This window comes from Ochotona curzoniae, unplaced genomic scaffold (assembly GCF_017591425.1).
Source record: "Ochotona curzoniae isolate NIBS_2020 unplaced genomic scaffold, NIBS_Ocur_1.0 contig_3255, whole genome shotgun sequence".
Classification (NCBI taxonomy): Eukaryota; Metazoa; Chordata; class Mammalia; order Lagomorpha; family Ochotonidae; genus Ochotona; species Ochotona curzoniae.
Window position 1 is genome coordinate 3,835,967 of NW_024465777.1, and position 21,766 is coordinate 3,857,732.

Below are 21,766 nucleotides of genomic sequence, written 5' to 3' on the forward strand. Positions count from 1 at the left end.
CTGTGCCCACGTGTGTAACATTCCCTAGTCTGTTCCGGCGTGTCTGGCTGCTCTGTGCCCCTCTCACTCGAGTCCCTCTGAGATCTGAGTTACAGCTCACAAAAACCAGGCAGGTTGAATGTAAGCAAAAAAATACAGGGGGGCAGTGGGGTTTACCAAATTGCTGGAGACGGAACAGCTCATGGGCTTGAGGAGAGCAGACAGCCAGACTTGAAGAGAGGTGAGGAAGAGAATCTGCCAGGAATCCTACGGGGACCAGAGGCCAGCCCTTAGGCATCACCATGAGGATGCCTGGGTCATACACACACCTCTAACCGAGCTGGGGCTTGTGTGTTTGACTGACAGATGGTCAGAACTCAGTACCGTGGGCTGGAGGTGGGGGGGGAATGGGGTTCGTGACCCAAGCCAGGGCTCTGCGTACTGGGCAGGCAGCGCAGCAGGCTGACTGCCTCCGGCTTCCTCAGCGTGACATGGAGGCTGATGGGAAGCAGCCCTTTGTTCTTCTCACCTTTGGCCCCATCTTTCCTTGGCATCAACCCCCAGAGCAACAACTCGTTGTCCCCACTCTGCAGTCCCCAAGCTCCCAGGCTCCCCTGCCGGGCGCGTGTCCGCACCGGCTCTCCTCTCTCCTCAGCATCAGTGCCCTCGGCCTCATTGCTGGAAGCAAGTTGCAGAAGATGAATGAATGTTACAAAATCCATCCTCCAGGAGGGCCCTGCAGGTGGAGAAAGGGCATCCGTTGGCAACTCTGCTCCAGTCCAGGGATAAAAATAAGCCAGAGCCCAGGTAGGCTGCGAGGACGGAGGCCGCAGCGGGGCGTCATCCTCAGAGAAGGCAGCAGGGCGCTCGGCAGGCCACAGGAGGTCGAGCTCAAGTCTGTTTCTGGGGCAGCCCACAGCCACTAACCTCCTTGGCAGCCGTGCCCGCCCGCTCTGGTCCTAGGCAACGGGGTCTTTCAGAGCCACGTGGGCCCGGGACAGGAGCGGGGACATCAGCCTTTTCCAACGGCTGTGGTTTTGTTCTGACTCCAGCCTCCACTGGGTGGAAGGACAAAGGTGGAAAGTCCGACTTCAGGGTTACCCGCCCACTCCTCTGCACCCTCCGGAGGCTGGGATGTGATTGCTGCCTCTGTCCCCTGGTTTTGCAGCAGTGACCCCACTGTGGCTGGAGGGAGGCCAGCTCTCCCCAGCTTGCCCCACAGGAGCCTGTCCTGGGTTCACGTGGCTCGGGGCTGCCCAGTCCTCCTCCCACAGACGACGTGACTGAAGCCTCATCAGTTGGCTGGAGGGGAGGGCGCCCACACTGTTTTTCACAGCTGAAAACACGAGTCTGATTTGCTTTCCTATATTTGGAGCCGCATTTTAATCCTGCTCAGCTCGCCTCAAGCCGAGAGCTTCTCAGACTTGAACAAGCCCATGCGTCACCTGGGGGGCTTGTTAAAGTGCGGGTTCCCATGCAGTAGATCTGGCGTGCAGTACAAGGTTCTGCTTTTTTAACAAGCTCCCGGGAGATGCTAGCGCTGCTGGGCCCAGTATCGCACTTGGAGTGGCAAGGCCTCCATCCACGGCCGTTCTTTGGGCTTCTGTCTTTTTTCTTAGCATCCTCAGCACCAGACTTCTGCAGAGAGCAACAGAGGGTCTTGGGTGCTGGAATGGCACCTGTAGCTACCTCGGGTACAGAGGGGCCATCTCAAAATGAAGGGTGCCCATCACCTGCAACAACAGCTCCCCGCCTCCAGGGCCGTCAGGGGACTTGGAGCCAGGCTGTGTGGCTGGGTTATCTGGCAGAGCAGCTGCCTACGATGCTGGATGCTGAGCACTTAAAAGTGTGGTGAGTGCAAACCAGGAACAAGGTCGTATGTTTCATTGCCTTTTGGTGAGCTGTAGATAGCCATAGGTGGTTCCTGGCTGCCCTTTTGCACAGCACAGGATGAGAACTTGGGAAAAGGCCCCTTCTCTTGCTCTGCCCAGCTCTCCTCCTGCTGTGCATCCGACACGCTGCCGATTGTTGGGGATGGAGCCTTCCCCACCAGTGAGCTGTTTATTCTTGCACCTGCTCCAGCCTTCCCAGCTGTTTTCCGTGAAAGCCTCTGAGTTTTGTTGTGCTCCTTCTCACTCATGGTTGATCTGCACGTGACGTACCTTAAATCAGGTTCAGGAGGCAGAATGGCACCCCAATGGTGGGGGGGAGCAACTGGCACTGCCTTGGACCACGGGCAGGCCTGCCTTTCTCTATGTGTGGAAAGGGAGGTGGAGTCGAGGGGTTACTGAGCCCCGACCCTTCACCCTGTGGATGGGAACTCAGCATACAGTCGCAAAGACGGTTACTGTGACATGAACCACTTTGTAAGCCATAAAATTTTTCTTGCAGAAATGTGAGACAAACGACTCCATCAGAAATTCCCTCTTTTAAAACAAAATGCTCAGAAACTTGCACGAAACTGCATGAACCAGGCCCAGGAGAGAGACCAGACTCTCAGAGCAATAAGTCTGAACATTTTCTGCTTCTTGTGTTGGGCGAGTGCTTTGCTGTTAACCTCTAATCTACCAAAACTGGGACATTGGGATGAAGGTTTGTTGACTGACAGTCCAAGCGTTTCAGGAGGCTGGCTGGCTGTATAGCGCTGGGGAGGTTTGGAGCTGGGCCAAGGGCTACAGGAGGATTTTGGCCCAGATGTCTGGCAGGGGTTCGTTGGGGGGAGTGCCTTATAAATCCTTGCTTCACCTTACAGGGAAGGCCATTCGGGCGGAGATGATGGTGCTCCACCTGCAGAGGGCAAGCTGAGGCCCCGGGAGGCTCCCCTGGCCATATCCACATGCAGATGACCCCACATCAGGGTGACCCGTGTGTGGATGGCAGCGGGCGTCACTGCTGCCTCTGAAGGGAGCTGGAGTCGGGTCAGTAGCAGGTGTCAGAACCAGGCATCCTGATCAGCATCTTATCTGAGTCAGCGCTCCCTGTGGTGCCCCCTGCTGTTTGAAACCAGTCCTGCTTCTCTTTGAGCCTTTTACAAACCTTGATTGAGATACATTGCTCAAGGGTTTGGCATATCAGCCTGTATCCATGCCCCAAACCACCTCCCAGAGAGGTGCCATTTCCAGCGTTGGCCTCCTGCTGGCATTCCCACTTAGACCCTGTGGTACCACTCCCCACCGACTGATTTCAGGCACCAACTGCTAAGCTCCTCTGTTTTGTTTTATTTTAATAAACAAATAATTATATTTGAAAGGCAGATTTTACAGAGCAAGAAGAGAAAGAGGTTTTCCATCCACTGGTTCACTCCCCAGATCACCACAATGGCCAGAGCTGAACCAATCCAAAGCCAGAATCCAAAATCCAAAAGGACTTCTGCTGCTCCCCCAGGCTGTAAGCAGAGAGCTGGAACAAAAGTGGAGCATCCAAGACATGAACCTGTGCCCATAGGGGATGCTGGTATTGCAGGTGGAGGGTTAGCTTGTGTCACTGTGCCAGCCCTAAGTTCCTTTCTTTGTCTTCAGCTTATCAAACTTCTGGCATCTTCTGTGTCTCGATTGATAGATACTATTTATTAGAACATGCTGTCTCCTGTATGTCAAGGGTCTTCACACCTTTTTGTTTTGATGTTATCAAGCCCTCTTCTACCCACTTGCAGTTTTCTTAAAAGATTTATTTATTTCTTTGAAAGGCACAGAGGAGTGTTAGTTTGAGTTCCGGCATTGCTGCAGCAGCCTGGGGGACAACAGCTCAGTGCTAGGCCCCTGACAGCCAGGTGGCAGATCTGGGTGGAGTTCTGGTCTGCGCCATCAGTTCGGTCCTGAGCCAGGCATCCTGGGCAGTGAACCAGCAGGTGGAAGATCTCCTTCTGTCTCTCTCTTTCCATCACTCTAATAAGTGAATAAACAAACATTTTTTAAAGATTTATTTTATTCATCAGAAGTCAAATTTATAGAGAGAAGAGACAGAGAAGAACTTCCATCTGTTGCTTCACTCCCCAAGCAGCCACAACGGCCAGAGCTGTGCCAATCTGGAGCCAGGAGCCTCTTACAGGCGGGCAGATGTGGAGCCCCATGCGCCTGCTGGGAGCTCAGGTGCAGGTGCACCCTTAAGCGGGGGTGCCGCCAGCCCCAAGGCCGAGCCCAGGTAGTATGTAACCCTGCAGCAGTTTCCCACCCCCACCACACCCTGCCTGCTCCACCTCCCGCAACTCCAGCCCCCTGTGCTCCAGTGGGAGGCCCCACTGTCTCCCTGCTTTCTCTCTTGCTCCCTTCAGTCTCTATCCAGCAAACCAGAAGGGTATCTAAAGAAACAAGACAAAAAGCTAAACAGCTTTTTTAGGATATCACTGTTACGTGGTGGCCTAGCGGCTGAAGTCCTCGCCTTGAACACGCCAGGATCCCATATGGGCACTGGTTCTAATCCCAGCAGCTCCACTTCCCATTCAGCTCCCTTCCTGTGGCCTGGGAAAGCAGTAGAGGACGGCACAAAGCCTTCGGATCCTGCACCCACGTGGGCGACCCGGAAGAAGCTCCTGGCTCCTGGCTTCAGATTGGCTCAGTTCCGGCCCTTGCAGTCACTTGGGGAGTGAATCATTGTAGGGAAGATCTTCCTCTCTGTCTCTCCTCCTCTCTGTATATCTGACTTTGTAATAAAAATAAATAAATCTTAAAAAAAAAAAAGGGTACCACTGTCTATGCTGTAAGATTCACCCTTTCAGGGCCTGGTGCTGTAGCCTAGCAGCTGAAGTCCTTGCCTTGCACACACTGGGACCCCATATGGGTGCTGGTTTGTATCCCAGCTGCCCCACTTCCCTTGCAGCTCCCTCCTTGTAGCCTGGGAAGTTAGTCGAGGGTGGCCCAAAGCCTTGGGACCCTGCACCCATGTGGAAGACCTGGAAGAGGCTCCTGGCTGCTGGTTTTGGCATGGCTCAATCCCAGCATTTGGAAAACGAACCAGCTGATGGAAGATCTCATTTTGTCTCTGTTTGTCCGTCTCCCTGTGTAACCCTGCCTTTCAAATAGATGAATAAATGCTTTTTAAAGGAAAAAAAGTATCCAACTTGGGGGCTGGCATTGTGACACAGCAAGTTAGGCAACCACCTGTTGACACTGGCATCCCATCCGAGTACCACTTAGAGTCCCAGCTGCTCTTCCCATGCAGTTCCCTGTTTGTGGCCTGGGAAAGCAGTAGAGAATGGCCCAAAGCTTAGGACCCTGCACCCACATGGGAGACCCAGAAGAAGCTTCTGGTCCCAGGCTTCAGTCTGGCCCAGTGTGCTCTCTCTTTCTGTGTATGTGTGTGTTTCTCCCTGTCTCCCTGACTTTCAAATAAACAAATAAATCTAAAAAAGAATGAAGTATACAATGCATGTATATTCACACAGAATATTCACACTGGCTTGCAACCATTTGGGACCATGTCACCTCTCCAGAAGACGCCCTATTCTCATTAGCAGTCATGTCACCACCACCACCACCAACAACAACCCCCCCCCCCCCCCCCCCAGCACTGCGCAACCCCAGGCCACCACCCATCTGCTTCCTGTCACCGTGAATGCGCCGGTCCTGGACAGCTCACAAGGCTGCACTCCATGCTCTGCGGGCCTGGCGTGTGGGTCAGGTCAGGCTGCAGCATCCATGTCCAGGCAGGCTTCCTGTTTGTGGCCTAGTGGGAGCAACAGCAGTGCTACAGCCACACCCACTCCGTTTGTGGCCTCTCGGTCGACATTTAGGCTGTTCTGCCATTTGCCTGATCCAAAGGTCTAAGGCATCTCTACTTAAAACCAGACAGCAGTTGCACACCCTAACTAAAATGACATTTACTGCCCTGGCCCTGCCCCTGTCGCCAAGCCAACCCGCTGCTATTCTCCCCGGAGCTCACTCTGCCTCACTCTGCTCGTTTCCTGCTTCTTGGACACAGTAAGCTCTGCAAGTTGGTTTCCACTTCAGGGCATTACACCCTGCTGCCCTGCCCCCTTCTCCCTGCCTGGAGGCTCTGTGGTACTTGGATCCAGCTTGCAGCTCCCAGCCAAGGTTACCCACCTGCTGTGCCACTCCACACACCATGGCCGCCTGCCCAGTGACCGCCCAGCACCATGACCCAGAATGACCCTGTAGATCGTCTCCCTCCTCCTGGTAGAAATTTCAGAGCTTCCAGACGCCCTCTGCCCCCAGGGGAGCCCAAGGGAATCGCTATGTGGGCTTCCTGGAGGTGGCGGTAGTGAGCAGCGCCGCCATTTGAACGCGTGTGTAGAGCCAAGTGCTGTGTGCTTAGGGGGACCACCGGCCTCCCTAGCCCCCTAGAAGCACCCACCCGGTGCCCATTGCAGAGTGAGGCTGCATTTCTCCCTGTCCTGCTGTCTGTCTGCAGCACCCACTGCAGGAGGAAGGTCCCCTGCCATGTGTGTTTACTGCAAGGAGACTAGAGTTAGAAGACACAATTCTACTGGAAGGCAGGTACCTGTGTGTGTGAAAGAGAGAGAGAAAGATGAAGGAACAGAGAGGGAGGGAGGAAGGAAGAAAGGGAGAAAGAGGGTGGCAGGGCCACCCCCTGTTCTCATGGCCTGGAGTGCGGGTCAGCTTGCACCCCTGGCTATGATGAGGCCGGGGCAGACATCCAAGGCCCAGGTCTCCAGGCAGAAGCAGAGTCGGGGAGGAGAAGACAACAAGCCAAGCCCCGGATAGCCAGGTGTCCCTCGCTTGGGATGCAGCCCGGGTCTTCACAGGCTGCCCGGAGGCCCAGCCTGGATTTCCGCCTCCTCCTCTCCTGTCACACAGCTTTGGGGTCTCCCTGTTCAAAGCTACTGGATTATGGATGCACAGCTGAGCTTTCAGCCACCAGGCCTTCATCCCTGCTGTTCCCACCACAGCGAGCTCGCCCTTGGGTGCTGTGACTGACAGCTCCTGAACTCAGGGCTGCCAGCTGCCATGTCCCTGGTCTGTGACACATCTCTGCGCTGGGGAGGGGACACAGGAGCCACTGACTTCCTCAGGGGAAGGGACACGCCCATGCCTCTCCTGACCAAGCCCCGATCCTACCACAAACTCAGCTGCCCCTCAGTGAATGGAAGGATGGGTGGGTAATGTCCTGCTGACCTGTGAGCTCCTGCAGGACACGGCCACCCCACCAATGACCTTGCAGTGTTCATTGACTGCTAGCTTCCAGATGCCATCCTGGCCCACTGCAGAGCCAGAAGCCAGCTGCCGGAGGCACCACACAGGGCCTGATGGGCCATCCCAGCTCAGGTCCCAAGATCCTGCCCTGCCATCAGGTCAGCCCTCCTGGGAAGCATGCCCACCAGGCCAGCTCCATCGCCAGAGCTGATGTCTCCTGAGGGTCAGCCCCCAGGGTCAGCTTCCTCCCCAGAGCTCATTGGCCTGAGCCAATCTTCACAAACATACCACCTGTGTGAGGCATGAGCCCCTGGGCCCTGGTAGCTTTTTCTTTTCTTTTAATTAAGGCACAGAGGTCTTCCATGCACTTTGCTTTGCTCTGCAAATGGCCACAACGTCCAGGGCAGGGTCAGGTTAAAGCCACAAACCATCAGTTCTATTCAGGTTTCCCACATTGGTGCATCTTCCTAGGTGCATTAGCAGGGAGCCACCGGGGCTTGAATTGGCACACATATGCGATGCCAGCATCTCAGGTGGCAGCTTAGCTTCCTGTACCATAATACTGACCATGAATCCATATGTTTAACCCAAAAGCTGCAATAATAGCTAAGAGCTGCCTGGCCTGGAGAATGCCCCTCCCTTGTTTCCCAGGGGCCCAAGCTCATCCATCTTCCCTCCCCGCCTGTTCCGTGTTCCATTAGTTGTGCCTCCTGATAGGACGGAGTCAGGTCTTTCTAACAACAGCTGCCATAAGCCACGTGTCCCCAGACATCAGCAATGATGAGCCAGAAATGGCACTGTCAGAAGCCTTGGGGGCACCAGTGACAGGTCCTCTGAGAGTGCCCAAGAGACCATGGGGCCAGAGCAGAGGCCAGGGGTTGCCCACGACCAAAAGGCCCCTGCGACTTACTCATCCAACAGATACTTCAGAGGGCTCCCCATGTGCCATGCTCTGCACTGCACCGGGAGCACACACTGTGGGCACTAAGGACACACAGGATAGCAAGAGAGTGGGTTCAGATAGACCTGGGTGCCAGAGCTCAGGGCGACTCCACCTGTACTGCAGGTGGACAAGCCGGACCGAGGGGCAGGTGCACCCATGCTGGGGCTGATGTGCCCTCATAGTTCTCCGATGGCCTCTGAGTCCTCCTGTGGGAGCCACGCAGCTGCCCACCACCTGCCAGGGCCCTCATCCACTGTTGGCACCGTTGGCTGCCTGCAAAATGCCCAGGCCACTCTCTGGAATCGGCACCCCTGTGATTCTTTAGACCATCCTGGTAGTGGAAGAACTTGGACTCTGGGAGCACCACCCCTGCGCCAGAACCAGGGCAGGACCACGGCGCCCCAACCCACTGGAGTGACCCTGAAAGCCCCCGCCCCCGGCCCCGAGGCCCGGTTCCTTCTTTGTCCCTGCCCCCCCCGCCTGGAGCTGCTCTCTGGGCTTGGCCAGGCAGGACGGAAGGGGAGCACAGAGGCCTGCTTCAGGCCTTGGACCGCCGCAGCCGCAGGAGGAGCCTCGCGTGCTCCGCAAGACCGTGCTCCCTTCGCTACTGCACCGACGCCTCCGGCTTTAGGCGGGGCGCGGAACCCACCGCGGCGGCGGCGGACCCCGGCCCGGCCCCTCCGGCTGTCCCACCCCCGGCCCCGGCTCCGCCCGCGCCGGCCCGCGAGTTTCTCCGGGGCCGCTCCGGAGCTGCAGCCGCGCCGCCATGGGCCGGGCTCGGCCGGCCGAGCGCCCGCCGCGCGTCCCGGCGCCGGACGAAGCGCCTCCGAACCGCCGCGCGCGCGTCCTGGCGCTGCTCGGGGCCCTGCTCGCCGCAGCCGCGGCCGCCGCCGCCGCCCAGGCCTTCGCTCGCCACGCGGAGGCCCAAGCGTCTGCGCGGCAGGTGGGCTGGGCTGGGCTGGGCTGGGCTGGGCTGGGCTGGGCCGGGCGAACGAAGATGGGGTCGGGAACTGGAGGGGGGCAGGTGGCCGGGCCGTGCCAAGCATCGTCCCGGGAGAGGCCGGGGCTGGGACAGTCCCCGGACAAGGCTGGCCTGGACGGTGGCCGCAAACAAAGGCGCGGTGCGATGCTGGGGACGCGGGAGAGGGTGGTGATGCAAGAGCGGGGTACAGCCACCAGGGTCATTTGGAAGGGGACTTGGGAAGGACAGGGTGGGACAGAGTGCGAGGGGCAGCAGCTAAAGGAGCGCACGAAGCTGGACCAGGAGGTGCAGGAAGGGGCCGCGCGCTCCAGAGCAGGGGAAGGGAGCTCCAGATCAGCGAGATGGGGAAAGGGGGGTGCAAGGGTGCTCAGCCCTGCCCCTCCTCCCGCACAGGAGGCTGTACGCAAGGCCCTGGGGCCAGAAGGCTTCTTCCTCTTCTCCTCCTTGGACACAGACCAGGATCTCTACATCAGCCCGGAGGAATTCAAACCCATTGCTGAGAAGCTCACGGGTAAGGAGAGGCGCATCTGGCTGTGCTGACTGCACAGCCTTGCAGGGACGGAGGGAGGGAGCATCCTCAGTGTCCCTGGTCCTCTCGGATCCTTGCGGCTTTGGCCCCTCCTGGCTGGTCGCTTGGCTGAGCTGCTGCCACTGGCCAGCTCCTCAGTATCCCAAGACACCTTCCACCCGTGATTTCTCTCCTGAAACCTGGTGCCAGGAGCTGGTGCTGTCAGTGTGCGGTGGGGTACTCCATCTGGTCCCATTCACGTGTACCCAGTTGTGGGTAGTGACTCAGGGAGCAGGGAGACCATGAGGGGCTGAAGCACTCTGATGAGTTATGAAACACCCGTCTCCCACCCCATCTCTGTCCTTCAACTTTCTTGTGACATTTCTGAGACTTGGGACTTTGTGCACCCTGACTGCTGCTGTGGGCCTGTCAGTAGCTGACAACGGCAAGAAGGAGGGGGCAGCTGCTCACCGGGCGCCACGGCTTCCTGGGGCTCTGGCATGTGGGCTGCTAGGTCGGCCACTTGCTGATCTGTGACCCATGGTCACTGCTCGTGGGGGTGGAGGGTCAGAAGGCAAATGCTAATTGGCCACAGGGCAGTGTATCAATGTCTGTCTGAGGCAGGCAGCAGGCAGTTCTGTCCCCAAAGCAGATGGGCAGGTAAACAGGTCACACCCTTGTGGCCTTGCTCTTACCTCGCGTTCTGCATATTTGTCTCTGAACGTCTGCATAGCCACCTGCTCGTGGTCCTTTTATGGCCAGAGAGCGGGAGGGCCCTGCTAATGACAGTTTCACCAAGCTGCTGGGCGTGCAGGCCCTTTTTTTTAAGTTTTATTTATTTGAAAGGCAGAGTTGGAGAGACAGACGGAGAAAGTTCTTCATCCTCTGGTTCATTTCCCAAATGGCAAGAATGGATGAGATTGGGTGAAAGCTAGAAACAGGAACTCCATCTTGGGTCTCCCACGTGGGTGGCAGCCCGAGTACTTGGTGTACAGGTGCATCAGCAGGGAGTCAGATTAGAAGCAGAGCAGCAGCCGGGGGCAGGGCTCTGTTGGTTAATAACCCCTCTTCATGTGCTGGGATCCCTTATGGGCACCGGTTCGTGTCCTGGCCGCCCTGCTTCCCATCCAGCTCCCTGCCTGTGGCTTGGGAAAGCAGTGGAGGATGGCCCAAAGCCTTGGGACCCTGTACCTGTGTGGGAGACCTGGAGGGAGCTCCTGGCTTCAGAATGGCTCAGCTCCGGCCGTTGTAACTACTTGCTGATGGAAAATTTTTCGCTCTGTCTCTCCTTCTCTCTGTCAACTTGCCTTTCCAACAAAAACAAATAAATCTTTTTTAAAAATAAAAGAAAAATAGAACAGCCAGGACTCGAACAGGTGCCTATATGGAATGCCAGCATCGAAGGGAGTGGCTTAACCCGCTGTGATTTAACACCACAATACTGACGAAACATTGAATTTCTTCAACATAAACATTTCTCCCAATGAGATAGAGAGAATCCCTCCTTTAGCTCTCGGCCATTAGCCAAATTTTGGGAAAGCGGAGGGCGAACCGAATCAATCCGAGGGAGGACTAGAGGCAGGTAGTTCCTGCCAGGCGGTGGGATTGTGGGCATGGTTCATTTCTTGCTTTTTGCCTTAACAGTTTTACAAATTGTCCATAATGATCAGCCAGGAAATACAACTTTCGTTAAAAAAAAAAAAAAGCAATGGGCTTGAACATGCTGAGTGTGATGATGAATAATGATCTATGGCAGTGGTGAAATCCAGCAGTTAGCAGGCGCCATAGCAGCCTGCGTGTTCCTGTCGCTCTCCGGTGGCCCTGCAGGCAGAAATTGGAGTGGTCCTAGAGGACAAGTGGCAAGGGCGCCCATGGACTTCCCACTCAGAGATGGGGCCTGCTCCGGCCCCTTCCCATTCGGGAGCATCCGAGGCAGGTTTCAGTAAGTTTAAAAGGCAGAGAGAGAACCATCCAGCACTGGTGCTCTCCACACTGACCACAGCGGCAAGGGCTGGGCCAGGCCTGAAATGAAAAGCTTGGACCAGGTCTCCCACCTGAGTGTCAGGGCCCCAGCGACTTGAGGCATCTCATCTGCTGTGCATCAACTGGAATGCAGGTCAGAATTGGGGCTTGGGCCCAGAAGTGAGCACCCCAATGGGCATCTTAACTGCTCCACCAAATGCCTGCCTTGGACCTGTAGAGTAGAGAAGCACCCTTGGGGACTCTGGGGACCCCTGGCTAAGAACTACGTCCAGGCTGCCAGCCATAGTTCTGCCCGCCAGCTCATCCGTCAGCCACTGCCAGGTTATCACCAGCGCATCTGCCTGGGTGTGAGACACCATGGGTCCCGCCTGGCTTCTCTGCATGGCATGGGACTTGTCCCTTTAGCCACTGGCTTCTTTCTCCCCAAGCCCTCCTGGTGCCTCCAGGACACTCACCTGGCCTACTTCTAAGCAGGAGCAGATCTGAACGATCAGGCAGTGGGCTGGCCAGCCCCTGCTTACACAGAGGGACCAGGGGCCTCTTAAGAAAGGCAAAGCCCATGACATCAAATACAGCCGACCTCCTCTCCCTTTCTGATCTCCTGGTTGGGGATCCTTTTCGGTCCCCAGAGGACCAGGGATTCTGGTGCGTTCCAAGTCCCAGCAGCCTGGCCTTGGGTCCTGATGCCTACTTGCTGGCTGTGCAGCCTCTAGGGAAGCAGCTCCCATCTCTGAGCCTCCACATTACAGCCTTGAGGGGAGCAGCATCATGGTCACCTCCCAGGACTGTGGTGGAATGGACACCAGTGGTCACACTGGCTTCATGCCAGTGGGTCCCTGCCACCTGCAGCCACCTGTGTCCTGCAGGGTCTGCTGCAGCCCCCAGCTATGAGGAGGAGGAGGAGCTGACTGCCGACCCCAGCGAGGAGACGCTCATCATAGAAGCCCGGTTCCAACCTCTGCGGCCGGAGACCATGACCAAGAGCAAGGATGGGTTCCTGGGGGTGAGTGGGGCAGGGCGTGGCGGGATCCCTGCGCATGTGCACTCTCACCGTGCTCTCCTCTCTGCTCTGTGGGCTGCCTTCTGCATGCCCCACTACCATTCCAGGCCCTGTCTGAGACTCTGGGTGTCTGGGATGCTGTTCCTGCTGCCCGGGCCCGCAGTCTGGAGGGGGAGCAGGAGATAGAAGAGTTATGAGTCCAGCCCCAGACAGGAGGATCTGGGATGGCTTCCTGGAGGGAGTGACCGTTGACAGAGACTGACCACAGGGGTAGGGAGCAGCAAGTGCAATGGCCAAAAACCCTCTCTACTCATCCTTTCCTGTCCATTTGCCTTGGCCTCCCAAGCCCAGTGCCCGGCAGTGATGGGCGCCCTGATTGAGCTACGGTTAGGAAAGAGAAAGAGCAGATGTGTCCCTGCCAGCCCCACCCCTCCGAGGCCTTCCTGCATGCTTCCCTGGCCTCCTCTGTTTCGGTGATGTCACACTTCCTTCCCTGCTCCCTGGTCACCAGGCTGGCCTCCAGCTGGGGTCTCAGGCCAGCTTGGCCTTTCAGGGAGCCGCTGCACATGCTCAGAGGCCCAAGAGCAGCCCAAACCAGCAGGATGGGACAGGAACACTGCAGGGGACATCTGGGCAGGGGTGCTGTGGGACCAAGGGAGGCCAGCCTGGAGGGAGAGGGTACCTCGACTCTGCTGCTTGCCCCGGAGAGTGCAGGACAGAGCTCATCTCTGCTGTGGAGGCAGTGAGGTCACTTCGGACTTGTTGAACTGGTGCTGGGAGAGTCCTGGAAGTGGTAGGGAACTCTGGTGTGGCCACCACCCCAGAGACAGCTGGGCCAGAGGGAGGTTGGCAGTGGTGGCCACACAGAGCAGGCAGGTGGTCACTGCAGGTCTGTGAGCACCTGGCACTTGCAGGCAGCGGCAGCAGCAGCCCAGGCCCCTCGGTGGGAATACCCTGTCCCTTTCTTGTCACCTGCCATCTGTGCAGGGCTCCTGCCACACTGCCTGCAGGGAGAGAGAGAAACCTGCTGCTGGCCTAAGACAAGGTGCCCTCCCCTCCTCCCCCCGGATGGCCTGAGCTCCCTTGAGGGGCACTGGGTGCTCAGGGTCACAGGGGGTAGGGTGGGAATAGACACCTGGGAGTGGGGGACATACAGCCTGCGAGGAGGAGCTGTGAGAGGGTAGGGTCCCCAGGGCCTGACCCTACAGCTCCAGACATGGAACCAGGCAGACAGAGTGCCCAGTATGCCCAGCAAGTAGAGATGCCCCCAGCCTGTGTCTTCAGACTTAGCTCCAAACCAAACAGGGGGTTGGGGAGTGAAGTGCAAGGCAGAGAGTGGTGTGGGTGTGGTCCCAGGGGACACAGCCCAGCCCCCCAGGTTTGGGTTCCTCCCATACCCCCTCAGCTGCCCCACCCTGGAGCAAGATGCTGTGACCCCAGGCTGTCCCCAGGGTGGGCCACAGGGCATGCCCTCAGTGCCCCAGATCTCTGCTCTCCCTGGCCCAGGTCTCTCGCCTTGCCCTGGCCGGTCTTCGCAACTGGACCACTGCAGCCTCGCCGAGTGCTGTGTTTGCTGCCCGCCACTTCCGGCCCTTCCTGCCTCCACCAGGCCAGGAGCTGGGTGAGCCCTGGTGGATCATTCCCAGCGAGCTAAGTGTCTTCACCGGCTACCTGTCCAACAACCGCTTCTACCCCCCGCCACCCAAGGGCAAGGAGGTGAGGGCAAGGAGGTGAGGCAGCAAGAGGCAGGCCCCCAGTGGTCCTGCCTGCTGCGCCCCCTCTGGGGCTCCCACATCTCTGTCCCAGGACCCCTGGGCCTCCGGTGTGGAGCTGACCCTCACCCTGGGCACACAGGCCCAGCAGGATGTTGCAAGCCAGCCTGGGTCTCTGGCCCCCTCCCTTCCCGCAGGTCATTATCCATCGGCTCCTGAGCATGTTCCACCCGCGCCCCTTCGTGAAGACCCGCTTCGCCCCGCAGGGGGCCGTGGCATGCCTGACCGCCATCAGCGACTCCTACTACACAGTCATGTTCCGGTGAGCTGGCCAGCTTGCCAGGCCGGGGGCTTCCAGGCATGGTAGGGGCAGTCCCAGCTCCTGCAGCCTGTGGGCTCAGTTCACACAAGGACCCAGAAGGAAATGTGGCGCAACTTGCTCACTGCTTCGGGCAGGTGACCCTGATGGTGCTGTCCACACGGAGGGTCCGAAACATCAGCTCACACGCACCCTGCAGAGGCCATGGAAGCTCAGGGCAGGGTCAAGGCGAGGCTTCCAGAGGAGGCCCAGAACCTGGGCCACGAGGGAAGGCTGCCCCCAACCCAGCCCTTTCCCCACACACAGGTATTGGGAGAAAGTATGTGGCGGGGGGCACTCTGGCTTACCAGACCCCTTCCCTGCAGGATCCATGCTGAATTCCAGCTCAGTGAGCCACCCGATTTCCCTTTCTGGTTCTCCCCCGGCCAGTTCACTGGCCACATCATCCTCTCCAAGGATGCCACCCACGTCCGTGACTTCCGCCTCTTCGTGCCCAACCACAGGTAGGAGCCGCACCAATGCCGCATGGGGGAGACTGGCTGCTGACACAACTGCCCACAACCCAGGGGCAACTAGGGCATTGAGCAGGAAGGAGCTCCCGGCCTGGATGGGATGGAGGCTGTGGCCAGCTGAGGGTTGGGTTGCTGGGCACCAGGGCTGCGCTATGCCTGGCTGAGCCCCCGGCTGGGAGTCATCAGTCCTGGGGTGCCCCCATGTGGCAGGTTGGCAGATTGTGCCCAGCAGGTCCACCTCCTGTTTGGGAGGCTGTGCGGAGGAGAGCAGTGGGCAAGGATGGTGCCCACTTGTCTGTCTGCCTCGGAGACTTGGGGGCTGTACATGAGACCCGACTAGGAAAGTCCTCTGACCTGTCTGGAGCCTGGTCGGTGGAGGGAAATATAGAAGCAGGTTGGGCAGAGGAAAGGGTGTGGCTTCTAGGATCAAAATCCAGCAGCAACAAGCTCAGGCATTCGCAAGGTGAAGCTTCATGTCCCCCTCTGTATCATGGCAACTGTGATGTTACAAAGGTACAGCTCTTCTGCCCTGGCCGCCCCAGGTCACTGAACGTGGACATGGAGTGGCTGTACGGGGCCAGTGAGAGCAGCAGCATGGAGGTGGACATCGGCTACATTCCCCAGGTGAGCACGCAGCTGCCCCGCCCCAGGACTTGAGGTGTGGCTTCGAGGGTCACAGGGGTCATGCCCCTGAGCCACCCCTGCCCACTGACTCCACCCAGATGGAGCTGGAAGCCATGGGCCCCTCTGTGCCCTCGGTGATCCTGGATGAGAACGGCAACATACTCGCCAGCCGCCCACCCTCGGGAGAGCCCCTCCAGTTCGTGTTTGAGGAGATCACGTGGCAGCAGGAGCTGAGCTGGGAGGAGGCTGCCCGGCGCCTGGAGGTGACCATGTACCCCTTCAAGAAGGTGAGGCTTGGCAGGTGTGACGGCCAGGGGCGGGCCGGGTGGAGTGAGGCTGGGCAGGTGTGACGGCCAGGGGTGGGCAGGGTGGGGTGAGGCTGGGCAGGTGTGACGGCCAGGGGTGGGCAGGGTGGGGTGAGGCTGGGCAGGTGTGACGGCCAGGGGCGGGCCGAGTGGAGTGAGACTGGGCAGGTGTTACGGCCAGGGGTGGGCAGGGTGGGGTGAGGCTGGGCAGGTGTGACGGCCAGGGGCGGGCCGGGTGGAGTGAGGCTGGGCAGGTGTGACGGCCAGGGGTGGGCAGGGTGGGGTGAGGCTGGGCAGGTGTTACGGCCAGGGGCGGGCCGAGTGGAGTGAGGCTGGGCAGGTGTGACAGGGGTTGGCAGGGTGGGGTGAGGCTGGGCAAGTGTGACGGCCAGGGGTGGGCAGGGTGGGGTGAGGCCGAGAGCTGCAGAGCAGCAGGTGGCCCTGGGGCCTGGAAGGTATGCAGGCAGCTGGCCTGGGGGAGCTCAGCAGACCCTCATCATACACTCACATGTATAGACACATGCATATAGAATACATGTAAGCAGGTGTACATGGACACCCATATACAGATAGACACAATGAGTACAGATGCAAACTCGGACATGTACAGGCACACACTTAGATGCAGAGCCATACAGATAGATGCAGGTACTTCCACGGACACACAAACATTAGTACAGTGTACACACAGACATGCCTGTGTACAGAGAGACACAGACACACATGTCCTAGAGACACACATGCACACCCAGGCACATGCCTGCACACAGGCACACATGCATCCCCACAGAAATACGCACATGCACATACAGATAAATATCCTTACAGAGAAACATGGGTGGGGCACGCACATAGAAACACATTACAGTGACACAATTACCCATGCATGCACACATGCACAGGGTCTCACCATTTGCTCCCAGCGCCCGCGCAGGGCCGTGGCCACGCCCACTGCCTTGCCCTGTCTTGGCTGCAGGTCACCTACCTGCCGTTCACTGAGGCCTTCGACCGGGCCAAGGCTGAGAAGAAGCTGGTGCACTCGATCCTGCTGTGGGGGGCGCTGGATGACCAGTCCTGCTGAGGTGAGGGGCCCGGCCGGCCGGTCCGGGGGCTAAAGACGAGCCTTCAGTGTGCTGGGCGCCAGAGACCCTGAGACCTCCACGATGCCCCCTGATAAGACTTTGAGGGTCTTGGGGATGTCACAGCAAGGGGGAGGGGTTCTTTGTGGAGCCAAAGGGAAGCCACGAGAGGCAGAAGAAAGGGCAGCCTGGGGCGACCCCCTGGCCTTTCTTGCCTAGTGATGTGGCTGAGTGACCTCCGCTCCCCGGAGCTGGGCAGGTGGCGGGAACACAGCCCACACCCTCTCGAGTGGTGAGCACATGTGACTAAGGACAGGGCATGCCTAAGAGCTTCACACGCTTGAAGCAGGGGACCGAGGGCTGGAGGCGGGGCTGACGTTCAATTCCTGGAAGAAGCCCCGCAAAACTGCTGCCAGCAGCCTTCTCAGGAGGTCAGGCATGGGTACAAAGACAAGTGCCCTCAACCAGCTAGTGCCAGGGCCCAGGCACATGGGTGCCAAGCAGTAGGTAAGGGGCCGCCACCCGACAGTGAGGAAGATGGTGGTCCCTGCCTTTCGGGAGGACACAATGTGGCACAGACGTAGAGGAAGTTAGGGTGTGGGTGAGTGTGACACAAGGCCAGATGGCATGAGGCTGTGTGGCTGGGGGACCGGGGAGGGCCTCCTGGAGAAAGTAACTTTTAGTAGGAGTTTGTCAAATGAAGGGGAAGAGTGTTCCAGATAGAGGAGTGGCCTGTGCAAAGGGCCTGGGGCACAGTGAGTTCATTGTTTGCAAGTTCCTGGGTCAGGTAGATGCCCTGTTCAGAAGCCAGTGTGATCCCATTAATCAGTTATCACCTATTCACTGCCTATTCTGTGGCAGCCCCATCACTTGGGCACAGTCTGGGGCATGTACCCCAAACCCAGTCGCTTCTGATTGAAAACCCCAGTCAGGTATGGGGCCCCTTACCCACGTTCTGTATCTCTCGAGACAGGTTCGGGGCGAACTCTCCGGGAGACCGTCCTGGAAAGTTCGCCCATCCTCGCCCTGCTCAATGAGAGCTTTGTCAGTACCTGGTCCCTGGTCAAGGAGCTGGAGGACCTGCAGGTGAGCAGGCAGGTGGGCGGAGCAGCCCCATGGGAGCCCCGGGGCAGGACCATGCTGGGGGCTGAGGTCTCAGAGCGCCACCCTTTGTCCCCACAGAACAAGCAGGACAACCCGTCCCATCGGAAGCTGGCCAGCCTGCACCTAGAGAAGTACAGCTTCCCTGTGGAGATGATGATCTGCCTGCCCAATGGCACAGTGGTAGGCACCCTGGGTCTGGATTGCATAGGGGTGCCAGCCTTGCCCAGCTTCGGGTCTGCCAGCATTGCCTTTTGGCTGCAAAGCCTTAAGCTAGTGGGCAAAGGCTTGTAACCTATGAAGAAGTGCAGGCCTGCCCATGAGCTGGGGAGTCTAGTCTGGCTTTTCTGATCCCAGCTGCCCTGCCCTGAAGTTCTGGGGCTCGGGCAGTGGGAGCAGGCTTGGCTGCCTCAGGGTCTTAGTGTGGGGCAGTTCCTGGAGCAGGAGCAGGAGCCTGCATGGAAGGGAAGGACCAGGCAGCAGGCCAGGGGCTTCTGCGGTCCCGTGCTCAGCACTGACCACACCCTGGGGGGACCGGGACCCAGGGGAGGTGAGGCTGCTCACATAGCCCTGGCTGCCACCTTGCTGGAACCAGCCAGAGTCCCAGATGGGGAGAGGAGGATGTGGCTGTGGCTTCAAGTATCTCCCTGGCTATGGCAAGAGGCAGATGGGGAAGCAGGCCTGTGGAATGCAGGTGCTGGGATAGCTGGGACTGTGGCCACAAGGCAGAGAGGCATGGAAAGAATGATGCTGGGATGCCGGGAGGTGCTAACTTGTGTCTCCCGCCCCCAGACTGGGAAAGGAGGAGTCCCATTGTCAGGACTGGTGGCAGCCAGCATGGGTGAGGACAGCCCCAGAGGGGTGGGGCCAGGGTCCTCCCTCACCCAGCCCCTCCCCCAGGTCCACCACATCAATGCCAACTACTTCCTGGACATCACCGCCTTGAAGCCCGAGGACCTAGAGAACAACGTCTTTGGTTTCTCGTCCACCTTCGAGGACCCGTCCACGACCACCTACTTGCGCTTCCTGCGGGAGGGCCTGCAGCGTGGCCTGCCCCTCCTCCAGCCCTAGCCCTGGCCTGGCTTGATGACAGAGAGGTGTCAGGCGGGCGGGCCTCTCACAGCCCATCTCAGACTTGGCCTGTGTGCCTCCCCACGGGGCTTGCCATCAGCCAAGCGTGGTTGCCCTAGGGAGTCGGGAGTAGCGGAACCAGAGGTGCAGGTGGAGGAACTCAGAGCTCAGGCCTGCTGGAGACGTCCCAGAATGCGGCCTGGAGCACAGGTCCTTGTGATCCGTCCCCCTTCGTTGCTTTCTCCCCACCCACAAAGGAAGCCTCATGGGGTCCCAGCCCACAAGCTCTGCTCTGCCCACCATCCCCCTTGCATACACTGTTTTGGAGCTGTGTCCCCTATGCTCCCCAGACCACCAAGACCATGGTGGGACCCCAGAGGCCTGGGTAGGCCTCACTGGACACCAGCTACTTGAACAGATCAGCTGTGAAGCCAGCCTCTGCCTCCAGCCAGAAGAAGCCCAGGGTCAAGGGCTCCCACTGCCCGTGCCCCGGAAGCATTCCCACTCCTTGGAAGTCGGCCTTCTCAGAGTCCACTCTCTTCTCGACCTCCGGGTGCCCCACACCAGCTCACCTACACCCGGGGGCTATCGGCTTTCCTTGGTCACTTCCAAGGCGCTGGCCATGTCCGCGTCCAGACCTTTTTATACTCATAGGAAAATGTTCTTAGGGAATTTCCAGTTCATAGGGACTTCGGGATGCCCAGCCCTGAGGAGAAGGGAGGGGCCTGAGCTCCCCCAGCAGCAGCCCCATGACAGCTGGGTCTGAAACCCCAGAGGGCCCAGCTCGATGTTCCCGCTGCTGCGTCGGGGGGAGGCCAGCCCCTGCCTCCTCTTCAGCTCTGCGGAAGTAGCCCGCTCCTTCCTGCCCCCCGAGCTCCGTCCCATCCCGATGCCTGCTGTCGGGGTGCCCACTGGGAGCCCCCTGCCCGTCGCTTTCTCCATGCCACGTCGGGTATAAAACGGCAGCCGGTGGGCTAAGATGGCGTGTCCTTGTGCTTTCTTGTACCCAGCAGGTGAGGGGCATGGTGGTCGCTCCTGCCCTGCGGATATAGAGATTGGAGGTTCAGGAGAGGAAGTGACTCTGAGAGTCCCCCAGAATGGCGGGATGGAGCTTCAAGCCCACGGGGGACTCTGAGACCTGGGCTTGGTGCTGCATCCCCACCTCCCTCCCTGCCTGTTGTCCCTGAAATGGAGCTCAGACCGTCATCTCCTGTGCTGTGTGCACGGTGGAGCCAGAGCCAGTGCCCAGGGCTGGGCGCTGCACCCTGGGCAGCAGCAGAGAGGGTGGATGCCTGAATGTGTCATGGCACATGCGTACCCCTGAGCCTGGGGTGAGGGAGAGTGTCAGCCCCTCCCCCGCACCCCAGTTGGCTCCCTGCCTGGCACTGCTCCAACCCGTTCCAGTGCCACAGTACCCAGTGTCTTGCCCGCTGTGCCTTGAGGCCCCGCTGCACTGGTTGAACCTCTGCCACCTTCTCCCTCTCCTGTGATGGGGAAGAGAGGGCTGGTTGTACCCTGGAGCGGGCGTCATTGCCTTCTGCATTTCCACCTTCCCACGGTCCAGCCCCCTGTTGGGACTGGCTGAGCAGGTAGGAGCTGGAAAGCTCTTGGGACCCGACAGCCTGCGTGCCTTCCCCAAGCAGCTTGTGGCAGACCACGTGGCAGGACTTAACTATTCAAAGATTCTCAAGTTAGCCCGTTGACGTAGAGCCTGAGCCAGGCATGAGACGATCTTTTCCAGACATACGTGTTTATTTGAAAGGAACACCGACAGAAATCTCCCGCTGGTGCTTTACTCTTCGAGGTCCACAACAGCCAGGGTGGGCCGGGCGGCACTGGGAAGTGGAGCCTCAGTCCGGGTCTCCCAGGTGGGTGGCAGGGACCCAATGACTAGAGCCACCCCCTGCTGCTTCCCAGGGTGCGCGTTAGCAAGAATCTGGGAACAAAAGTGGAGTTGAGACTCAAACTCAAGCACTCGTAAAAAACCGAAAAATCGTGTGTGTGTGTGTGTGTGTGTGTGTGTGTGTGTGTGTGTGCTGCTGCTGCAATGGCTCATTTGGCTAATCCTCCCCTTGCAAGCACTGGGATCCTAGATAGACGCTGCTTTGTATCCCAGCTGCTCCACTTCCCATCCAGCTCCTTACTTATGCCTGGGAAAGCAGTTGAGCACGGCCCAGGACCTTGGGATCCTGCACCTGCATGGAAGACACTGGCTCCTGGCTTCAGATTTGCTTAGCTCTGGCCACTGTAGTCATTTGGGGAGTGAACCAGCAGATGGAAGATATTTCTATCTCACCTTCTCTCTGTAAATCTGTTTTTTAAAATTATAATAAGGGCCTAGCGACTAAAGTCCTCGCCTTGAACATGCTGGGATCCCATATGAGTGCCAGTTCTAATCCCGACAGCTCCACTTCCCATCCAGCTCCCTGCTTGTGGCCTGGGAAAGCAGTAGAGGACAGCACAAAGCTTTGGGACCCTGTACCCGTGTGGGAGACCTGGAAGAAGTTCCTAGCTCCTGGCTTCGGATCGGCATAGCACT

At 58.6% G+C, this 21,766-nt stretch overlaps 1 protein-coding gene across 2 annotated transcripts; it reads left to right on the plus strand.

Annotated features, from left to right (window-relative positions):
* Positions 1–8,797: 8,797 nt before the first annotated feature.
* SELENON (selenoprotein N) lies at positions 8,798–20,207 on the plus strand. Of its 2 annotated transcripts, none has more exons than XM_040979600.1 (12): positions 8,798–8,974; positions 9,407–9,524; positions 12,269–12,507; positions 14,011–14,220; positions 14,414–14,538; positions 14,901–15,038; positions 15,590–15,671; positions 15,770–15,958; positions 16,953–17,058; positions 18,029–18,141; positions 18,238–18,339; positions 19,057–20,207. In XM_040979600.1, the coding sequence occupies exons 1-12, from the start codon at positions 8,798–8,800 to the stop codon at positions 19,225–19,227; spliced, it is 1,770 nt and encodes a 589-aa protein (XP_040835534.1). In that variant the 3' UTR covers positions 19,228–20,207. The 2 variants fall into 2 exon arrangements, with proteins under 2 accessions (XP_040835534.1, XP_040835535.1); XM_040979601.1 differs by having other exon boundaries at positions 12,371–12,507.
* Positions 20,208–21,766: the final 1,559 nt, after the last annotated feature.